Raw genomic sequence first — 23,721 nt, forward strand, 5'->3', positions numbered from 1 at the left:
TTACAGAGTACGTTCGCTCATCACTAGAACTGATCCAAAATGTTCTCAACTCCAAAATGCTCCCCCCCCCCCCAAAAAAAAAAAAAAAAAGCTTAAACTCGGGGAAAACAAGTCCCCATTTGGGTCCATCACATGTTAGCTGAAATATAGGGAGTGTCCAAGTTAATGGTAGCACAAAGGCTCTGGAAAAGCGACATTGTTCCCACCAAAAGAAATATAGCTACATCTGTTCTCCTAAATCCAAATGCCCCATTCCCTTTTGAGCCCCACAATATGCCTAAACCACAGTTGGAATTGACATGTTTGGTATTTAAAGTAGTGAGGAGAGCCAATTTAATTTACAGGTGCTTGGCTCCAGAAGTTTAAGCTGGGCACCGTGTATTGGACACTACAATGGCATATTTGTAGTCTTCATTCTGCAACTTCCACTGCTTGTTTTTTGTTTGAAATACCCAAAGCATAATAATTGTTACTACACCCATAAATGAATACCCAAGGGGGTGTAAATTCAAATAACTGGTCTCTTGATGAACAAAAAATACCGGCTGTTTTGCGTGCAGATCTGCAAAATGTCTGTGTTGTAACTCCCATCAGAAATGGTGTTAAAGAATTCACATCCAATACTACGAATATTAATTACAGAATCAACTACCATGTTAACTGTCAATCCTCATTTGTAGCATATCTAATAGAATGCGGATGTGGGCTCCAATACGTTGGACAGACCATGCACGCAAGACTGAACAAGCATCGCCAAAATATTAGGCTATGCAACATAAAACCATTCCTATCGAAGCATTTTTTAACCAAGCACCAACAAAAATGTAGAATCTCTTAAACATGGCCGGACTGGCCATCTGGCAAATGCCAGTAGGGCCTTTCTGGTCATGGGCTGCCTTGTCTGATACTTTTTTAACAGAATTGGTGTTCTCAAGACACTCATACTGTTAAGAGTTGTGAAGGTCACAAAGTTGCTGACTCCATCACTTACCTCAGCAGGCCACAGGTATCATTAGAAATATTGGTGTTGTACAAAATCTTCCTTTCCTCCATCCATGGTAATATTAGTAATATATTCCCATCTGGTTCATGGGGACGGGGACACCATGGGCCTGTGTGATTTCAAATGCCAGGGCTGAATTTCAGCCCCAGTCCGTACCTGCTCTTAAACCAACGATTATAGATATTATACCAGACAATGTATCTGATCGGTATGGGAGCTTGATTAATAGGGAAAGTTTCTGGATTTTTAAGTTGGGGACTCTGGCGCCTGAAGGGTTAAATCTTACCATTGAAAGGGTTAACAAGTGATCTCTCTGTTTTTAAGCCGTTTGTATAGTGTAATTTTATTATATGTTGTCTTATTGCTGCTTTTTATCATGTCTTATATTTTAATCAGGTCTAGGGGCTTTATTGAATCTTTTTTATATATACCGTATATACTCGAGTATAAGCCGACTCCCCTAATTTTGCCACAAAAACAGGGAAAACTTAATGACTCGAGTATAAGCCTAGGGTGGGAAATGCAGCAGCTACCGGTAAATGTTAAAAGTAAAAATAGATACCAATAAAAGTAAAATTAATTGAGACATCAGTAGGTTAAGTGTTTTTGAATATCCATATTGAATCAAGAGCCCCATATAATGCTCCATAAACTTTATGATGGCCCCATAAGATGCCCCATATTAAAATATGCCCCATATAATCCTGCATAAAGGTTAATAATGGCCCCATAAGATGCTCCATAGACACATTTGCCCAATATAATGCTGCACAAATGCTGATTATGGCCCCATAAGATGCTCCATACAGACACTTGCCCCATATACCGTAATGCTCTGCAAACGTTAATTATGGCCCCAGACAGACACTTGCCCCATATAGTGCTGCACAAACATTATGGCCCCATACAGACACTTGCCCCATATAGTGCTGCACAAACGTTATTGCCCCATAAGATGCTCCATACAGTCACTTGCCCCATTTGCTGTTGCTGCAATAAAAAAAAAAAATCACATACTCACCTCTCTGTCGCTCAGGCCCCCAGGACTTTCAATATTCACCTGTCTTCGTTCCGGCGCCGCTCCATCTCCTGCACTGTTGTTCAGGCAGAGGGCACACACTAACCACGTCACCGCGCCCTCTGACCTGAGCATCACTGCAGAAGACGGAGCAGCGCCCGGAACGGGGAGCAGGTGAATATCACGCAGCGCTCCCCTCCCCATTATACTCGCCTGCTCCTGGCGCGGTCCCTGCTTCCCATCGCCGGCAGCTTCTTCCTGAACTGAGCGGTCACATGGTACCGCTCATTACAGTAATGAATGTGGCTCCACTCCTATGAGAGGTGGAGCCGCATATTCATTAATGTAATGAGCGGTACCATGTGACCGCTCAGTTCAGGAAGAAGCTGCCGGCGATGGGAAGCAGGGACCTGCAGGGACCACGCCAGGAGCAGGTGAGTATAATTAGATAGCCCCCGCTCCCCCTCCCCTGTTGACCCCTGGGTATGACTCGAGTATAAGCCGAGAGGGGGACGTTCAGCCCCAAAAAATGGGCTGAAAATCTCGGCTTATACTTGAGTATATACGGTACATAGTTTTGTTCCTATTGTGTTTTTTACCATGTGACCTTACTATTTTATCATGTGACTTGTTCTTATCATGTGACCCACTGACTGTTAATTTTATTGGTTGCTATTTGTTTAAATACCCCTTCCTGCTCTCCATTAATAAACTTCCACCTGATGAAGACGGTTTAACCGTTGAAATGCGTTGTGGTTCAACACTAAAATCCTTGTTTTGGTCTCATTTCCAGCGCTCCTAGGACCGTTATTACTATTCTTTACTGCATTTTGTATCCTCCTAGAAGGTTAACGGCTGGAGCTGCGGTAGATGTTTTGCTTTCAATTTTAACTGTGACCCTCACAGCACTCCCTAGTGACTGCTTTCTTTTCCCTTGAATGTCTGCACAGAATGACTTTTCAAGTACAGGCCGTTGGGGCACCCTTTGTGGGACCAAATAATTAAGTGCACCTTCCCACTTACTTGTTTTCCATTCTTCTCCCCTTTTCTTTAGCTATAGAAATAAAACAAGTATGTGGGAAGGTGCACTTCAATTTTTGGCCACGCCAAGGGTGCATTTAGCACCTGTTCTTGGTTTGAACAGTCATTCTGTGCTGACAGACTCCATGTAAAGCTTCCAGAGGTTCTTGAGTAATTAACACTTTTGTTTACAGCTCATTGCTGACCATACCACCACAATTGCTGTCTAGCCTGGCCTGGGTCGGAGGTAATGGCGTGCTCCAGGGATCCTCGCCAGCATTAAACGCTTCTATTGAGCTTTGACAAGTTGTAAGCAAAGCACTTTAAGCACTGCGCGTGTTCTGTTTAGTGGCAGTGGTCGGTCTCTAAGGCAACAAGGCGTAAAGAAAAGAAAAATTTTACTATCTGAAAAACATCTTAACATTTTTTTATTAAGCTGTAAACTGCTTGAATTTACAATCACTATCCAATATTTCCCATTTTTTGAAGATGGCAATAGCCCTTTAAACATTATTCTGTGACAATACATCCCAGTTTAGTGAAAGGGGCTATGATGCAGTGTGGTGCCCAAAGTGTGGACAAGACTTCTGCTGTGTAAGCAAATATTCTATCAATATGTACTTACTTTCTGATCAGTGGGGGCTTCAATCCTCAGAACGAAGGGGTTTTTAAAGTTTATTTTTTACATTGTTTAATTGCACCCCAGTGCCCCCATCCATATGCTGCACAGGGGACTCCGCTGCTTGGCATACTGTGTGGCAGGGAACTATAGAGCAGTCATAAGGTTGTGGTTTGTCCAAGCAATTTGCCATATTTCCCCACAGAAGGTCCAAAATTCTCTGGTCATTGATTGGGGTTTCCACCTATTGTAAGATTGGAGGCACCTGATGTCGCATCCAGGCTGTGTGGCTGCACAGTGGAGTGGCTTTCTCCATTCAAGTCTACATAGAGGTTATGAAAACATCCAAGCAATTTGTCAGCATTAAATTATTAGAGGTAATCGCATGAGGCACCAAACATGTACAATGCAGAATGGATATATCGTAGTTTGATTCCTTTTTTATTTACCTTATTGTTTATTTTTATTTGAATGTGTCACTGCTGTATTTTAATCAGAATGTCCTCATCGAAATGTATTGTCAGTGAATCCAGGGGCCATGTGATCCAGATTCATAACAAATCCGTATACAGAAGACCTAATTAAACCAAGTTAGACTGTTTTATGGTAAATAATGTTCGGGATGTTTTTCCTTTAGGCTGGATCATTTCAGGCTCAGATGAAATCAAAAGGTGGCTATTCTCAAGAGATTTCAGATGTGGCCCTTTAGCATTTGTAAGTACGTATTCTTCTATTGTATATACAGATTTCTTTATGTATTCTGTAAAGTTTAATCATGGCAAGTGTTGGATTTTATGCTAGCATTCATTTTTACAAGTTTATATCAGTAATAATAATTTCTATTTTTTAAGATGCAACATTTTGAATGTTGACCATAAAAAAAAAAGAAAAAAAAAATGCACAGCCAAAGCTGCCATTATCTGTAAACTTGTAGTATCAAGAAGTTATAGAATAAGATGATGAATTGCATGTAAGCTCCAATGTATGCAGTCGGTGAAATTTTTTTTCTGCACTGACCATACTGCGCACATGTGTAAAAGAAAAAAAAAGAAAAAATAAATAAAATATATATATATATATATATATATATATATATATATATATATATATATATATATATATATATATATATTTTAAAATATATAAAATTATTATTACATATTATATATGTAATCAGTGGTGTGGGCAGGATATAAGCCGCTTAATATCTGTGCTTTGCTAAATTGCGGGAAAGAGAACTGTGACTTAAGTGATGTATCACTGGAATCGGGCTCTACCACTACATCATGCTGCTGCCAGATAGCATGGAAAACTGCTGACTAATTCCTTTTAAGACACGTTCAGCTTTTATTTTTCATTTTTAATTTTAAAAAAAAACAAAAACTACCCTTCACCCCCTTTATAATTGACTGCATTTTTACTCTATAGTCACCATATCTATTATCCGATTTTCTCCTGCCACTGACCATTTTATCCCAGATGGATGTCCCATGTTCAGCTCCAAAACTGCCTCTGCAGAGATTTAGCTAGCACTGTGGAATGTATGAACCATGCTTAGCCTGCAGGTTATAGAAGTGCTGGTTCATCCCACACAAATTGAATGGCAGAGGCTGCCAACGTTCAGATGTTCCAGTGCGCTCTGTACCCCTGCAGAGAACATTTTGGAGATTAATAGATGTATAGTAATCTTTAATAATGTGGAATGGGTGGAGGGTCATTTTAACCCCCGGAGCTTTTTTTGGTTTTGCGTTTTCGTTTTTTGCTCCCCTTCTCAGAGCCATAACTTTTTTTTTTTTTTTTTCCCCGTCAATATGGCTGTGTGAGGGCTTGTTTTTTACAGGGCGAGTTGTACTTTTGAACAACACTATTGGTTTTACCAAGTCCTGTACTAGAAAACGGGAAAAAAATTCCAAGTGCGGTGACATTGCAAAAAAATTGCAATCCCACACTTGCTTTTTGTTTGGATTTTTTTTTTTTTTTTTTTTTTTTACTCTTTTCACTAAATGCTAAAACTGACCAGCCATTATGATTCTCCATGTCATTACGAGTTCATAGACACCAAACTTATCGTTGCGTGCCAAGTTAACGTTTTTAATGATACCGTTTTGGTGCAGATACGATCTTTTGATCGCCCGTTATTGCATTTTAATGCAATGTTGCGGCGACCTGAAAGATGTCATTCTGACGTTTTGACTTTTTTTCTCGCTACGCCGTTTAGCAATCCGGTTAATAATTTTTTTTTTTTATTGTTAGGTCGATTCTGAACGCGGCGATACCAAATGTGTGTTTTTTTGTTTGTTTTTTGGTTTTTTTTTGGCAGCACAGTGGTTCAGTGGATAGCACTGCAACCTTGCAACGCTGGAGTCCTGGGTTCTAATCCCACCTTGGACACAATCTGCAAGGAGTTTGTATGTTCTCCCCGTGTTTGCGTGGGTTTCCTCCGGACAATCCGGTTTCCTCCCACATTCCAAAGACATACTGATAGGGAATTTAGATTGTGAGCCCCATCGGGGACAGTGATGGTAATGTGTGCAAAACTGTAAAGCGCTGCGGAATATATATAACCAAAAGAGAAAAATGGAGTACTCAGTCCAAACCTTTTTAACAAAACCGTATACAATACTTTATTAATAATTCATCAATACAGTAATAGCATAATAATACATAATTTTAACACAAAAGCAGGGTAAGGGTAGTCACAGGTAACCCGGCTGGTAATGGTTAACAATAAAGTGCATAGTGCCCATAATTTTATTGGGAAGCTCACCCCCAACACATATCAATTAAAGCATTTAGCGGTTTTCACAATGTTGCGGCATACCAGTATGCAGTTGGAATACAAGTATTCATTCAGGGGGCTTACCCATATTATTGTGCAGAGCCGGGCCCGTGTCACGCCGCCACCGACGCGCGTTTCGCTGATCTTTCTCAAGGTGACCGCACAGGTTAAAAAATAAACATACTCACCTAACAATCCGAGGGCCCCTTGTAGTTCTAACATACTCACCATTCTCATCGCTGCTCTTCAGCGTCCCGTCTCTCCGCCTCCTGGGATCCAACGGCGCTGTGCTGATGGGCGCGCGGCTGCCGCCATCTTGCTTTCCCAGGATGGATTGCGAAATTACCCAGATGACTTAGCGGTCTCGCAAGACCGCTAGGTCTTCTGGCTAATTTCGCAATGCATCGCTGGGAAAGGAAGATGGCTCAGGCGCGAGAGCATCAGCGGACAACGGAGGTTGAGTATAGCAGGTTTTTTTGTTTTTTTAACATTACTTTTTTTTACTATTGATGCCGCCGCATCAATAGTAAAAGGTTTGGGACACACAGGGTTAATAGCGGCGATAACGGACTGCGTTACCCGCGGCCCGTTACCGCCGGCATTAACCCTGTGTTAGCTGTGACCGGAGGGGAGTATGGAGCGGGAGCCGGGGACAGTGACTGCGGGAAGCATGGAGCGGAGCGCCGGGGACACTACGGGGAGTATGGAGCGGAGCGCCAGGGACACTGCGGGGAGTATAATATAGCAGAGCGCCGGGGACACTGCGGGGAGTATAATATAGCAGAGCGCCGGGGACACTGCACGGAAAGAGTATATAGCGGGCGCCGGCCACTGACTGCGGGGAGTAAGGAGCGGCCATTTTCTTCCGGACTGTGCCCGTCGCTGATTGGTCGTGACTGTTTTGCAGCGACCAATCAGCGACTTGGATTTCCATGATAGACAGAAGCCACAACCAATGAATATCCGTGACAGACAGACAGGAGGACTGACGGAAGCACCCCTTAGACAATATATATATATATATATATATATATATATATATATATATATATATATATATATATATATATATATATATATATATATATTATATTCTCATATCGTTAACTCTTGCTCTGCGTCCTGCTCGTCACCGCATCCCACGTTCCTGCTAGTACCTTAGGCTGCCGTCACACTAGCAGTATATGGTCAGTGTTTTACATCAGTATTTGTAGCCAAAACTAGGAGTGGAACAAATAGAGGAAAAGTATAATGGAGACATGTCACCACTTCAGTATTTGTAAGCCAAAACCAGGAGTGGGTGGTAAATACAGATGTAAAATACTGACCAAATACTGCTAGTGTGACCGCAGCCTTACACTGACAAGTCCCGGGAAAGATGTGGGCTCACCCCCGAGCCCACATCAAAGGGAGGTAGTCCAACACTGGCATACTATTAAGCCCGGTGTTGGAAAGGGGTTAAAGAGGTTGTCTGACCCCAAACTCCAAATTATTATTATCTTTTACCTAATCTGTGCTGTATTGTAATATATAACATCCCTGTACATTTTGTTTCTACCTTTCGTTCTCCTGAATTTAATTTCCTGCACTGTTTGTTTACATCTGGCTCAACCAGACCAAAGCCAGACATCACCCCTAACCCAAGAGGAGGACCCAGGGAAGAAGAGAGGTGAAGAGAGGTGCAGACAAAATGAGAGCCAACAACCAGAACACCACTAACTTAAATAATCACATAAATATCAAGAGCAAAGCAGAAAATAACCCAGAAATACAGGAAGGGCTATAGCTAAACCTCATAAAAACACCAAGTCTAGCATGACAGTAAGGGAAAATGCAAGAGGTGGTCGGCACTCTGTCTTCCAGTGTGGTGCTCATGGATGAAGTATAAATGGAAAGCAAAGGATCCTGGCACTCACAAATAGTAACTGTTTATTGCAATCAAAGCAAATCCATAGAAGTTTTTGCCAATTCCGGGCTTTAATCAATAGAACGACATTACATTACAACATGACAGAGCAACAAGCTGAACGCGAGCAGAAGACCACATCAGACAAGCCAATCGCCACGTCCTGATTATAGACTCCAGAGGAGTATACCTCAACAGAAGGCGACACTTCCCAGGAAAAAGGAGTTCAAAAATCTGCTGCTCAACTATAGAACAAGGAACAGCCGTAATCAATAATGCATATTTCGCCGACCCAAAAAACATCATTATACATACAGGCACCAACAACCTCCAGGACCAGCAAGTAGCAAAACAATTGTTTTATACAACAGAAGTTCCCCGGCTGTAAGATCATCCTTTCATTCATGCTGCCAAGGAAAGATATCTCTAAACACATCACGCAAGACATCAACAGAGCTAGCAGCCAAAATCCCCTTGATGCCAGACATCACTTTGGCACAAGATCCTGCCATAAACCTCCAACACCTGTATGATAATAAACATCCCAGCAACCAACGAATTGGCCTTCTTGCCAAAGAACTCAAAGACAAAGTTCTCAACAGCGTCTTGTAGAAAGCGTCTTATAGAAAGAGCACCACCAACAAATGGACCTAAAACTGAATATGCTCAGCAAACTGCGACCTGTACCCAAAATTAGGCCATGAGTCAACCGTGAAAAACTCCACCCAGCACACACAGAGTAAAGCAGAGCAGTGGCATGGAGGAGATAAAAATCAAGCTTGGCTCTCTCAGCAAAAAAAAAAAAACTCATGCCACTGGACCAATTGCTTATAACCTGGTAACCAGTCTGCGATCCAAGTTGTCCTATGCAGTGCAGCTCATTACAAGGTACATAGCCACACAATGTCCCCTCTAATCATCAGTAGCTGGAAAGTTCAGGGACTGAACACTTCAGCCTTTAGATGTAAGACAGATGACCCAGACTTCAATCAAAGACTGAAAAACATTGACATTCAGATCCTCCTAGAAACATGGACTAAAGCTGATAATTAATCCCTTGTCCCCACCGTATACAAGGAACTCTCTCTTCCATGATGAACAAATATGCCAAAACGGATCGGAGCTCAGGTGGAATATTAGTCCAGTACAAAGAGGAGTTTCATGAACATATCAGAGCAGTGAAAGAGAGTAGACTGCCACATATTTGTAAGGGTACCGTCACACTATAACATTTCGATCGCTACGACGGTACGATTCGTGACGTTCCAGCGATATCATTACGATATCGCTGTGTCTGACACGCAGCAGCGATCAGGGATCCTGCTGAGAATCGTACGTCGTAGCAGATCGTTTAGAACTTTCTTTCATCGCTGGATCTCCCGCTGTCATCGCTAGATCGGTGTGTGTGACACCGATCTAGCGATGCGATCCAGCGATGCGTTCGCTTGTAACCAGGGTAAACAGCGGGTAACTAAGCGCAGGACCGCGCTTAGTTACCCGATGTTTACCCTGGTTACAAGCGTTAAACTAAAAAAAAACAAACAGCACATACTTACATTCTGGTGTCCGTCAGGTCCCTTGCAGTCTGCTTCCAGCACTGTGACTGCCGGCCGTAAAGTGAAAGCAGAGCACAGCGGCTGTGCTTTCACTTTCACTTTACGGCCGGCAGTCACTGAGTGCAGGAACCAGACTGCAAGGGACCTGACGGACACCAGAATGTAAGTATGTGCTGTTTGTTTTTTTTTAGTTTAACGCTTGTAACCAGGGTAAACATCGGGTAACTAAGCGCGGTCCTGCGCTTAGTTACCCGATGTTTACCCTGGTTACCCAGGGACCTCGGCATCTTGGTCGCTGGAGAGCGGTCTGTGTGACAGCTCCCCAGCGACCACACTACGATTTACCTACGATCACGGCCAGGTCATATCGCTGGTCGTGATCGTAGGTAAATCGTATAGTGTGACGGTACCCTTAGACTAAGCCGCTCCATCCTCACATCTTGGGCCAACATACACATGTCCTCCAGAGTCTTCATACTTCAACCCAAACAGCTTTGAAACCTTACAGTGTGAATCTGGACAATGGTCTCCTCTACAGAGACCTCCATACAGGAATAGGAAGGGAAAGAGACTATCTGACAACTGACAGAAACCTCTATATATCATCTTCAGTTTCATCGGGTTGGATGGTGAAAGTTGGTGGACAGCCATCTTCAGGTCTCTCCAGAGATGCTCAATTAGGTTTAGCTTAGGTCTCTGGTTGGGCCAGTAAATAATGGTCAGAGTTGTTCTGAAGCCAAACCTTCTGTTATTTTAGCTGTGTGCTTAGGGTCATTGTCTTGTTGGAAGGTGAACCTTTCGGCCAAGTCGGAGGTCCAGAGCACTCTGGAAGAGGTTTTCATCCAGGATATCTCTGTACTTGGCCACATTCGTGGGTGTTTTTCAACTGCAGTCGTCCTGTCCCTGCAGTTGAAAAACACCCCCATAGCATGATGCTGCTACCACCATGTTTCACTGTTGGGTTTGTATTGGGCAGGTGATGAGCAGTGCCTGGTTTTCTCCACACATAACGCTTAGAATTATCACCATAAAGGTCTATCTTTGTTTCATCAGACCAGAGAATCTTATGTCTCATGGTCCCGGAGTCCTTCATGTGTGTTTTTTTTTTTTTAAGCAAACTGTGCGGGCCCAACTGGTGGAGGGGTACAGTGATAGTTGACTTTGTGGAACTTTCTCCTATCTCCCTAATGCATCTCTGGAGCTCAGCCAGAGTGATCTTGGGGTTCTTCTTTACCTCTCTTACCAAGGCTCTTCTCACACGATTGCTCAGTTTGACTGGATGGCCAGGTCTAGGAAGACTTCTGGTGGTCCCAAACGTCTTCTATTTAAGGATTATGCAGGCCACTGTGCTCTTAGGAATCTTGAGTACTGTAGAAATTCTTTTGTAACTTTGGCCAGATCTGTGCCTTGCCACAGTTGTCTCTGAGCTCATTGGCCAATTCCTTTTGACCTCATGATTCTCATTTGGTATGACATGCACTGTGAGGTCTTATATAGACAGGTGCGTGCCTTTCCAAGCCAAGTCCTATCAGTTTAATTAAAAACTCCAATGAAGGAGTAGAACCATCTCAAGGAGGGTCCCAAGGAAATGGACAGCATGTGACTTAAATATGAGTGTCTGAGCAAAGGGTCTGAATACTTATGATCACGTGATATTTGTTTTTCCTCTTTAATAAATTTGCAAAAATTTCTACATTTCTGAATTTAAGTCATGATGGGGTGCAGCGTGTACATTAATGAGGGTTTCTTTTTTTCTTTTAATTTACCAAATGGCTGTGATGAAACAGAGTGAAAAAATTTAAAGGGGTCTGAATACTTTCCGTACCTACTATGTATGTATGTAATGTATGTATGTAATGTATGGATAGATATATAGATCTTGTTGAGCAGATACCGATTGTGACAACCAAGTTCACACGGAGAGGAGCAGCCATGATGGCATAGTCTATAAAAGTGACAGAACACTGTTGAATCTATGCTGACTCCTTGAACTTCACATTCTCAAAGGCTGGATGAAGGAAGACTTATTGGAAAGACACACCTTAAACTCCCACGTGCGAAGCTGCATGATAGACTATACCATCACAGATATGGACCCTACAAACATTGATGCCTTCTATAGTCACCCCACAAACACATGTCAGACCACAACCAACTGCTCATAAATCCACAAACAAATTGTCCTCAAAAACTCTGCCTGACTGACCTCTTTTGCTTACCTCCATCAATCAAATGGTCCAAGATGTCAGCCACAAAATATACAAGACCAGAGATCAAGGAGAAACTCCAACGCTTCCATAATAACGTGTATGAACTTAACCCAAAGGAGTACACCTAGAGGTATAAGACCTTAAAGGGACACTGTCACCTGAATTTGGAGGGAACAATCTTCAGCCATGGAGGCGGGGTTTTGGGGTTTTTGATTCACCCTTTCCTTACCTGCTGGCTGCATGCTGGCTGCAATATTGGATTGAAGTTCATTCTCTGTCCTCTGTAGTACATGCCTGCACAGTGCAATCTTGCCTTGCGCTGGTGTGTACTATGGAGGACAGAGAATGAACTTCAATCCAATATTGCAGCCAGCGGGTAAGGAAAGGGTGAATCAAAAACCCCAAAACCCCGCCTCCATGGCTGAAGATTGTTCCCTCCAAATTCAGGTGACAGTGTCCCTTTAATGACATACTTTATGCCATGGCAGAAAGGTGGAGCTACAAGAGGCTGAGTAAACAAAATCCCAACAACTGCTTTGACAAAGTATGTAAAACCATAAGTAAGGCCCTAAGAATGACCTCAAATTAAAAAAACAGACCCCCAAACAATCTCACTCTGAGATTAACCTACACCACCATACAATGGAATAAAAAATCCATCCTTAGAAATAAGAAGCAAAACCATATTTCCATCAAACTCTTCCAACTCCAAGATGCATTTGAAGACAACAGCTTTTGGGAACTATGGAAGCACATAGGACCCAACTGTAAACGCAGCAACGTCTTGTTCCAGTACATCAAGGACCTTCAGTAAAATGCAGAGACAGAGCTATAGCCATGGCTGCGGTTAATTGGTTACAGGTGTCATGGCTCCCAATTACATGCAAACAATGTCCCTTCTGCGTCATACATTTCGCTTCGCCTGCTGCACCATCTGGGTCTCATTGGACTGGCTGAAGTTCCACTACTTCCGTAGTACAATATGTCACTTTCAAACTTAAAACTATGAATTTTACTCTTGGTTTGTCGCTGCACATTCTTGTCAGTTACATTATCAGCATTAGGTTTCAAGCAGTACATGTTCTCCGATCTCCCTACGCTTTTTCCTACGTCTTGCAGTACATTACTGGGACATACCGCCTCTTGCGATAATGCAGCGTCCTCCCTGTGCGAGCTCAATGCACCTGAGTGTTCCTCCATCCGTTTCGCACTGGTATGAAAGGCATCAGCTCAAGCAATGATCTGCCACATAGTGAGCAACCTGTGTCTCTACTGGTTAAGGACCACTTCTTGATCTCTTGAACTGTGGAAACGTTGCTGCCTCAGCATTACTCTGTCCATCTGGACTCTGAATGGCTTGAATGTTGCGGAGCTGCCTGCCCAGCATGGGCAGTAGGCCCCTACTGACAACAAAACTGGAAGACACCTTACTTGACACACAGCCTCTCCTACAGGACTATGTCCAATGTAGTGCCCAATCTAGTGTCTGATAACAGGTCCTACACTCTATATTACAATACACAAAATGGTAAATATGTACATAGCAGTATAACCAGTTAACACATTTAAAGGGCGTAGGAATGCGACACCCCCTTACACTCGAGTATAGACGGTGCTTCCCTGGGCCCACATGCTATAAGGAGTGGTAACTGGACACATTCATTAACTGCAATTCCATACCTGTACCTTTTATATGTACCTCTGGCTGTAATATCTGTATATTACTCTGTATTTTGTATTATCTAGTATGCCTTTCAGGAATTAAAATATCTATTAATTTTGGGCTTCTTGTACCTTGAATCCAGATTTTCCCACGTCCGTGAGTCCAGCTAGTACTCATCCCCTACCTGGGGTTGGTTTTTAACCTGAAACAAGCGTGTCAACTGGGCCTATATCTAACAAGGAACTGGTGGCAGCATACCGTTCTGGTGTTATATGTATGGTGAATATAAATATATATATATATCTATTTTTTATTTTTTTTTTCCCTGGCCTGGGACTGGTGATATATACCTCCCTCACTGCAGAGTGACTCGATAACCTGTACGCAACAGGGAAAACCTCTCTAGATTCAGTTCCTTGACTGACCTGATGGTAAAGGGGCACCAGAAAACTGACACTGTAAGCTTCGTCAGATTGGAGAGCTCAGTGGGATATCTGTATCTCGTTCTTCACAGGCTTTTATTTTTTAAATTGGGGCTGTAAATAACAGGCATACGGATGTGAAAAACAGACATGTGGAACACCTTTTATGGATGAAAACTTTGTTTTTTTTTTTTTTCTTTCCATAAGGGATCACTGCCTTAGGCCGGGATCACACATGCGAGAAATAGGTCCGAGTCTCGCATGTTAATACCTGGCCCTGCCACCTGCACTACGGAGCGGAGCGTGCGGCCGCATAGCAATACATGGAGCCGCACGCTCCGCTCCTGAGTGCCAGGTATTAACATGTGAGACTCGGCCGTATTTCTCGCATGTGTGATCCCGGCCTTACAGGACTTCTCAAATAATGAAACTTGATCAAAAAGCAGACCTACATAGTTTGAAGCTCGCTGAGATCTGTGTCTAATTTGTGGTCTAATATATTTCAGGGCAGACTTGATCAGAAGGGCGTCCAGCACGTGGCACAAAAATCTTCACTGAAGACTAATCTCAAAAATAAGTGACTGAGAAGACCGTTTATCAAGTCATCATGGAAATCATTGGGATTCTAGTAGAGAAATGTACTGAAAATGTGAAGTGTTCCACCAAGTTTATTTCTATATCTTTTTAATTGTTTTGGCACCTGAGGTTATAAATGAATGTCGCTTGTAATCGCTCCTCCATGATGTTCCTTTTATCTTCTTATATGGCTTGCCAATCCTATGGAATACTGTGTTGCTGTTGTAGATGTTTTATGTTTGTCATAATATTGGGTATATAATCTAGAAGGACACTTTTTTTGTGTGTGATTAAAGCTTTACTTTTGAAATATTTTATTTACTCGTGATGGAGTGTTTTTGTTATCACAAAATGTTATCACTACTGCCTTTTCTCCAAATGTGTCATTTATTATTCGAAGCACAACATAGCACTGGAAAGATCAGTACGGGTAGTTCTGATGGGTCAGCACCCTCAATTGTTTTGACCATAGCACGGTACTGTAAAGAACTATTTAGGTCTAACTAATCCTTAGGACTTGTTTAAAGAGGTTTTTGCAACATCATTCACCACTACCTGCTTGTCGGGGATGGGTGCAATCCTGATGATTGACAGTTCAGGGCAGCAGCATTATTGTGCTGCTGGGCTGCACTGTGCATTTTCAGACTCTGCTAAAATGAGGCAGCTTTGCCTGGCTGCATCAGAGGAGTATAGTGATCCAGAGATCCAGCCAGCTTCAGAGCAGCACTTACAACAGCTTGTAAACTTCAGCGGTGGCCGGTATCTTAGGCAACAAGCAGGAAACTGTAAAATTATAAATCCCTCTGTTATGGAGAGTAGGGTATAATAAGCAAATTGCAAAGTTTCTTGATTTTTGTAAGTATTTTGCCATTTGAACGATTTGTATCATGCATCAAATAGCCCTTTAACAGGAGCTGTGACTTGCACTAGGTTAAGTACTCCTCTAACCACATTCACTTCTGTAAAAAAAAAAAAAAAAAAAAGAATTCTATTTTTCAACAGAAATAAGTTTACACATATTCGCAAGGGTGATTTAGTTGTGTTTTTTTTTTTCTCAAACATTATCCTTTTCCACTGTTTGTAGCATGTGTGTGTTTTATATGGCTTTGTTTAACCCCTCTAAAGTTGAATTGTATTTTTGATATGTACACTGTGTGTGCATTAACTGAGTTCACATTGACTGCTAATGCAATTACTGGCAAATAAAATGTATTTTATTCTAATTGTCTATGGTGTTCTATTTGTAGTAAATTTGAACTTGTGCAGTTGATGTACAGTCTAATGCCGGTTTGACACAACTCTATTTTTTAAAAGATCGATTTATCATTGAAAAAAAAAAAAACCTGTCCTTCTCTGATCCATGATGTGGATTAACCCCTTTCTGCCAGCTGACAGAATAGTACATCAGCTGGCAGTATCCCCCGCTTCGATGTGGGCGCCGGTGGTGAGCCCTCCTAAAAGACGCAACATGTCAGCTGTTTCCAACAGCTGACATGTACCCGCAATGGGCGTGAGCAGAATTGCAATCTGCCCATTAACTAGTTAAATGCCACTGTCAAACTCTGACAGCAGCATTTAACAAGCGTTGCTGGCCACGCGGCCGGAAGTACACGTGATCGGGAGTCATCGGTGCGTTGCCATCTCAACCAGAGGTCTCCTCGAGACCTCTATGGTTGTTGATGGCAGATTGCTATGAGCGCCACCCCGTGGTCGGCGCTCATAGCAAGCCTGTAATTCTGCTGCATAGAGGTAATCTGTGCATCACCTCTAGGTAGCAGAGGCAATGGAGTAGTGGATGCTTCTAGCCTCTCATGGAGGCTATTGAAGCATGACAAAATTTAAGAAAGTGTTTAAAAAAAAAATATAAAAAAAAATATAAAAGTTAAGTTCAAATCAACCCCTTTCCTCCCAATCAAAATAAAACAATAACAAAATCAAACCTACACTTATTTGGTATTGCCGCATTCAGAATCGCCCAATCGATCAATAAAATCAATTTAAAAAAAAAAAGGATTAACCTGATTGCCAAATGCCGTAGCGATTAAAAAAAATCAAAACACCAAAATTGTATTTTTGAATGCTGCGACATTGCATTAAAATGAAATAATGGGCGATCAAAAGAATGTATCTGCACAAAAGTGGTATAATTAAAAACTTCAGCTCGGCATGCAAAAAATAAGTAAGTATGTGGCACTCACCCTTTTTTTGCTGTGTATTCGTGCTCTTTATTGGATATAGCTTGTACAAGTTTATACATCCATGTTAGGACATCAGGTTCACGGGAGGGTGCGGTAGTGGAGAGTGGACGACGGCCGTTTCGCACGGAATGTGCTTCAACGGGTCCAGTTCATTGATTACCAAACGTCAGTTCCCTTTAAAGGGTTTTAGACGTGCATGCAAATACATAGATGAAAAGAATATTAAAAAACAAGTGAAAGTGACTAAATAACAAGTAATCATCTCTAAAATGCAGACTTACAACCTTTGATATTAATACGGACCCTTTTTTAATGCGTTGAAAGCGTTTATAAAAAATACTGACATATCTAATCTGTCGTTTAGGCCAATAGGACCTTGTGCATTGGAATTTAGAATCCATCTGGCTTCTTTTTGTAGTAATAACCTATTTTGATCGCCTCGTTGCGGGGGATATTTTACAATTTCTAAGCCAGCGAATTTTAGCAAGTTTGGATTAGAATTATGTACCTCTTTCATATGTTGGATTAACCTCAGACAGCCTTAGCCTGTTATTGAGTTATAGTGTTCTTTGAATCTCGTTACCAGTGGTCTAATTGTTTTGCCAATATAGAAATATAAGCAGGGACAAAAAAGAACATAAACTACGAATTTACTCTTACAGAAAATTAAATCCCGAACTTTGTGTTATAGAGCCTAATTGGATGGGATTGTGTGTTATATGAAGGTGACAGAACCTGCAATTCCCGCACTTGTGATTTCCCTCTGGAATATTACTTGTCAACCAGTTTTTTCTCGGTAATAAGATTTTATTGTGCACTAGCATATCTGACAAATTATGGGCTCGTTTATAAGCAAATTTGGGCATACTGGTGTGTATGTGTGCCAGATCTTTGTCTGTAACACATGCCAGTTTTTCCGTATTGATGCGTGCACAATACTATCCATATTACTATGCTTAAAGCAGAAAGAGAACCTCTCTTCATGGTATATCCACCTCAGAGCAGCACAGATACCGCTGACGCTGCATTGTTACTTAGTATTGGTGATTAGGGTTTAGCGAAACGGGTCGTTCATTTTCAAAAGTCGCCGACTTTTGGCAAAGTCGGGTTTCATGAAACCCGACCCCTGTGTGGGGTCGGCCATGCGGTACGCGACTTTCGCGCCAAAGTCGCGTTTCAATTATGCGAAAAGCGCCATTTCTCAGCCAATGAAGGTGAACGCAGAGTGTGGGCAGCGTGATGACATAGGTCCTGGTCCCCACCATCTTAGAGAAGGGCATTGCAGTGATTGGCTTGCTCTCTGCGGCGTCACAGGGGCTATAAAGAGGCGTTCCCGCCGACCGCCATCTTACTGCTGCTGATCTGAGCTTAGGGAGAGGTTGCTGCAGCTTCGTCAGAAGCAGGGATAGCGTTAGGCAGGGTCCATTAACCCCCAAACCGCTTGTGCTGTAGCGATTTCCACTGTCCAACACCACCTTCGGTGTGCAGGGATAGTGGAAGCTACATTTTTTTTTTTTCTCAGCGCTGTAGCTCATTGGGCTGCCCTAGAAGGCTCCCTGATAGCTGCATTGCTGTGTGTACGCCGCTGTGCAAACCAACTGCTTTTTTCAAAGCACAAATCCTCTTGTTCCTTCCTTTCTGCACAGCTATCTTTTTTGTTTGTCCACACTTTTTATTTAATTTGTGCATCAGTCCACTCCTTATTGCTGCCTGCCATACCTGGCTGAGATTACTGCAGGGAGATAGTAATTGTAGGACAGTCCCTTTTTTTTTTTTTTTTTTAATTCTCCCTACAAAAAATAAGTTGTGGGAGATTAAGATTGGCATTTCTGCTAGAGTGCCATCCCTGTGTGCCATCTCTCTCACATAGTGGGCCATAGAAAGCCTATTTTTTTTTTTTTGGTTGATTTTGTTTTCTAAATTCTACCAGAAAAAATCAATAAATCAATCAGTGGGAGATAAATATTGGCCTCTGGGCTTGTGTGCCATCTCTCACTCAGTGGGCCATAGAAAGCCTATATTTTTATTTTTTTTTTGGTTTCTAAATTCTCCCGGTAAAAATCCTTTTATTTTATTTGGTTTCTAAATTCTTCCTGAAAAAAATCATTTTATTTTGTTTCTAAAGTCTCGCTGAAAAAAAAAAAAAAATCAAATCAGTGGGAGATTAATATTGCCCTTTCTGCTTGTGTGCCAGTCTTGACTCCTGGGTGTGCCATCTCTCTCTCTCAAATAGTGGGCACTGGGCCATAGACAGGCAATTTTTTTTTTTTTTTTTTTTGCTTTCTAAATTCTCCCTGAAATAAAAAAAAAAATACAGTGGGAGATTAATATTGACATTTGTGCTTGAGTGACAGTCCTGCGTGTGTGGCATCTCTCTGATTTGGTGCCACAGAGAACAGAGTGTGTAACATTGTGCCTGATTTTCCTTGCGGTCTTACCAACCTGTAAAGGGATATCGAAATCATACTGAAGTTATAGCTCACCGTGTAAGTTGTTTGACAGCAACAAATACCGTTACTTTGGTTACGTTTTTAAAACAATGAGGAAGTCTGGTGGAAGAGGTCGTGGCCGCTCATTGTCAGCTGGTAATGATGGTAGTGGTAGTGGAGCATCAGGTGGTCGTGGGAAAAGAAATATTGCACCTAAGTCTGGAGCTGTGGAGCCAGGTTCGTCGTCTGGCTACAGAAGGCCTCGAACGCTCCCTTTTCTGGGAGTAGGAAAACCGCTTTTAAAGCCGGAGCAGCAAGAGCAAGTTTTGGCTTACCTTGCAGACTCAGCCTCTAGCTCTTTTGCCTCCTCTTTTGAAACTGGTAAATGTAAAAGCAGCGCGTCGTTAGTGGATGTTCATGGTCAGGGACAAGTCGCTTTCTTGTCCTATTCAGCAAAAACAACAACAGAGAAGGATGCAGCAGGCGACACAACGGGTTACTCCATGGAGCTTTTTACACATACCGTCCCTGGCTTAGAAAGTGAAACAGTTAACAGGCCATGCCCATTACAAGTTGAATCTGACATGGAGTGCACTGATGCACAGCCACAGCCAGACTACTATGCTGGTCCTTTGACTCAGACCACAACATTGCCCTCGCAGGGTACTGATCCAGAATCAGACCCTGATGAGACTATGTTGCCCCATCACGAACGCTCTACCACCGACTTACACGGTGACACAGACGAAGATGCGCACGAGCTAGAAGAGGAGGTTATAGATGACCCAGTTGTTGACCCCGATTGGCAGCCATTGGGGGAACAGGGTGCAGGCGGCAGTAGTTCTGAAGCGGAGGAGGAGGGGCCGCAGCAGGCATCAACATCGCAACAGGTTCCATCTGCCGGGCCCGTATCTGGCCCAAAACGCGTGGCAAAGCCAAAACCTGTTGGAGGACAGCGTGTCCATCCGGTTAAAGCTCAGTCTGCAATGGCTGAAAAGGGATCCGAGGCTCGAAAGAGTGCAGTCTGGCATTTTTTTAAACAACATCCAATTGATCCGCACAAAGTCATCTGTCAAAATGTTCAACTAGCTTAAGCAGAGGTCAGAATCTGAAAAATCTCAATACAAGTTGCATGCATAGACATTTAACCACTATGCATTTGCAAGCCTGGACTAACTACCAAACGTCCCTTAAGGTTGTAGCACCCTCGGCCAATGAAGCTAGTCAGCAACGCTACATCCCTTCCGTCACTGTAAGGCCACCATTTTCCGCACCACCAGCAGTATCTGTGCAGGTTTCTTTGCCAGCCCAAAGCAGTCAGGGTCAGGGAATCACCAGTTTCGTAGGAGGAAATACTGCATCTAGGGCACCGGCGGAAACAATACCGTCTCCAACCCTCTCTGTCTGCCATGTCCACCGGCATGTCCACCGGCACATCCGCTAGTTCCACGATCTCCAGCTCTCCAGTCCAGGTCACCCTACATGAGACTCTGGTTAGAAAAAGGAAGTACTTATCCTCGCATCCGCGTACACAGGGTTTGAACGCCCACATAGCTAGACTAATCTCGTTAGAGATGATGCCCTACCGGTTAGTTGAAAGCGAAGCTTTCAAAGCCCTGATGGAGTACGCTGAACCACGCTACGAGCTACCCAGTTGACACTTCTTTTTGAGAAAAGCCATCCCAGCCCTGCACCAGCATGTTAAACAGCGCATCGTCCATGCACTCCGGCAATCTGTGAGTACAAAGGTGCACCTGACTACAGATGCATGGACCAGTAGGCATGGCCAGGGACGTTACGTGTCCATCACGGCACACTGGGTGAATGTGGTGGATGCAGGGTCCACAGGGGACATCAATTTCGGGACAGTTGTGCCTAGCCCACGGTCTAGGAAACAGTTGGCTGTAGGCGTTTGCACCCCCTCCTCCTCCTCGTCCTCCCGCAGAAGCGAGAGCTCTTCCACAGACCGCAGTCACCCAACCACTCCATCGGCAGCTGTCACTGTTGCACACCAGTTGTCCCATTATGGCCCAGCTACTGGCAAGCGTCAGCAGGCTGTATTGGCTATGAAGTGTTTGGGCGACAACAGACACACCGCGGAAGTTCTGTCCGAGTTCTTGCAGCAAGAAACACAGTCGTGGCTGGGCACAGTAGGTCTTGAGGAAGGCAAGGTAGTGAGTGATAACGGAAGGAATTTCATGGCTGCCATCTCCCTTTCCCAACTGAAACACATTCCTTGCCTGGCTCACACCTTAAACCTGGTGGTGCAGTGCTTATTGAAAACTTATCCTGGGTTCTCCGACCTGCTCCTCAAAGTGCATGGACTTTGCTCACATATCTGCCGTTCGCCTGTACACTCCAGCCGTATGCAGACCTATCAGCGGTCTTTGAACCTTCTCCAGCATCGCCTAATCATAGACGTTGCAACAAGGTGGAACTCAACACTGCACATGCTTCAGAGACTGTGCGAACAAAGGCGGGCTGTTATGTTTTTGTGGGAGGATACACATACACGGGCAGGCATGTTGTGAATTCTGTGGCCAAGCTCCCTCCTGTGGTCGTGAGTGGTACTTCGGCTGGTTCTGTCTATGAGCTTCCTTTGGTGGATGAGAGTGGTACTGCGGCTTCTGAGTTTCCTTCCTCAGGTGATGAGGTTAAGTCGTTAGGTGCTGCTCTATTTAACTCCACCTGGTGCTTTGATCCTGGCCTCCAGTCAATGTTCTAGTATTGGTCTTGCTTCCTCCTGGATCGTTCCTGTGGCCTGTCTATCCTGCATAAGCTAAGTTCTGCTTGTGTTACTTTTGTTTGCTATATTTTTCTGTCCAGCTTGCTTAATTGGTTTTTCTTGCTTGCTGGAAGCTCTGAGACGCAGAGGGAGCACCTCCGTACCGTTAGTCGGTACGGAGGGTCTTTTTGCCCCTCTGCGTGGTTGTTTGTAGGTTTTTGTGTTGACCGCAAAGTTATCTTTCCTATCCTCGGTCTATTCAGTAAGTCGGGCCTCACTTTGCTAAATCTATTTCATCTCTGTGTTTGTATTTTCATCTTTACTCACAGTAATTATATGTGGGGGGCTGCCTTTTCCTTTGGGGAATTTCTCTGAGGCAAGGTAGGCTTATTTTTCTATCTTCAGGGCTAGTTAGTTTCTCAGGCTGTGCCGAGTTGCATAGGGAGCGTTAGGCGCAATCCACGGCTACCTCTAGTGTGGTGTGATAGGATTAGGGATTGCGGTCAGCAGAGTTTCCACGTCTCAGAGCTTGTCCTATGTTTTCGGTAATTGTCAGGTCACTTTGTGTGCTCTGAACTTCAATGTCCATTGTGGTTCTGAATTACCTGTTCATAACACAGGCAGTAGGATGGCAGACATGGAGTTGTCAGGTGTGCAGTGGTCGAAGATACAAGACATGTGTCAAGTCCTTCAGTGTTTTGAGGAATGCACACGGCTGGTTAGTGCAGACAACGCCATAATAAGCATGAGCATCCCCCTAATGTGTCTGCTGATGCAAAGTTTGACACACAAAAAGGATCAGGCGTCTGCACCAGAGGAAGAGGAAAGCCTTGTTGACAGTCAGCCATTGTCTGGTCAGGGCAGTGTACAGGACGAGGTATCGGGCGAAGAGGAGGTGGAGGACGAAGAGGATGATGGGGATGAGTATATTTTTAATGAGGAAGCTTTCCCGGGGGCACTGGAAATTGGTGGCGTGGCAAGGCCGGGTTCTGGTTTTTTGAGGGACACAAGTGACGTAGATTTGCCTGAAACTGCCCCTCAACCAATCACAACCGCAGATTTGACAACTGGTACTTTGGCCCTCATGGCGGATTATGCCTTACGTATCCTCAAAAGGGACACACGCATTACTAAAATGATGAATGATGACGATTACTGGTTGGCCTGCCTCCTTGATCCTCGCTATAAAGGCAAATTGCAAAATATTATGCCACATGAGAACTTGGAACTAATATTAGCAACCAAACAATCAACTCTTGTTGACCGTTTGCTTCAGGCATTCCCAGCACATAGCGCCCGTGATCATTCTCACACGAGCAGCAGGGGGCAGCAGAACAGAAGTGTCAGAGGTGCAGAAATCCGAAGTGGCGTTGGACAGAGGGGTTTTCTGACCAGGTTGTGGAGTGATTTTGCTATGACCGCAGACAGGACAGGTACTGCTGCATCAATTCAAAGAGACAGGAGACAACATTTGTCCAGTATGGTTACTAACTATTTTTCATCCCTTATCGATGTTCTACCTCAACCGTCATTCCCATTTGATTACTGGGCATCCAAATTAGACACCTGGCCAGAATTGGCAGAATATGCATTGCAG

The 23,721-nt window shown here is 43.4% G+C and overlaps 1 protein-coding gene across 2 annotated transcripts in view; it reads left to right on the forward strand.

Annotated features, from left to right (window-relative positions):
• Nucleotides 1-15,758, forward strand: part of LOC138676598 (CDC42 small effector protein 2-B) — a 48,417-nt gene extending 32,659 nt beyond the window's left edge. Inside the window, exons 4-5 of one of the 2 annotated variants that reach the window (XM_069766064.1) lie at nucleotides 4,298-4,374; nucleotides 14,703-15,758. In XM_069766064.1, the coding sequence (XP_069622165.1) occupies nucleotides 4,298-4,369 (72 nt within the window). In that variant the 3' untranslated portion in view covers nucleotides 4,370-4,374; nucleotides 14,703-15,758. Of the gene's footprint in view, nucleotides 1-4,297; nucleotides 4,379-14,702 lie in introns of both variants that reach the window. The other variant, XM_069766065.1, reaches the window with a different exon arrangement.
• The last annotated feature ends 7,963 nt before the right edge of the window (nucleotides 15,759-23,721 follow it).

This window comes from Ranitomeya imitator, chromosome 4 (assembly GCF_032444005.1).
Source record: "Ranitomeya imitator isolate aRanImi1 chromosome 4, aRanImi1.pri, whole genome shotgun sequence".
In the NCBI taxonomy this organism is placed as follows: Eukaryota; Metazoa; Chordata; class Amphibia; order Anura; family Dendrobatidae; genus Ranitomeya; species Ranitomeya imitator.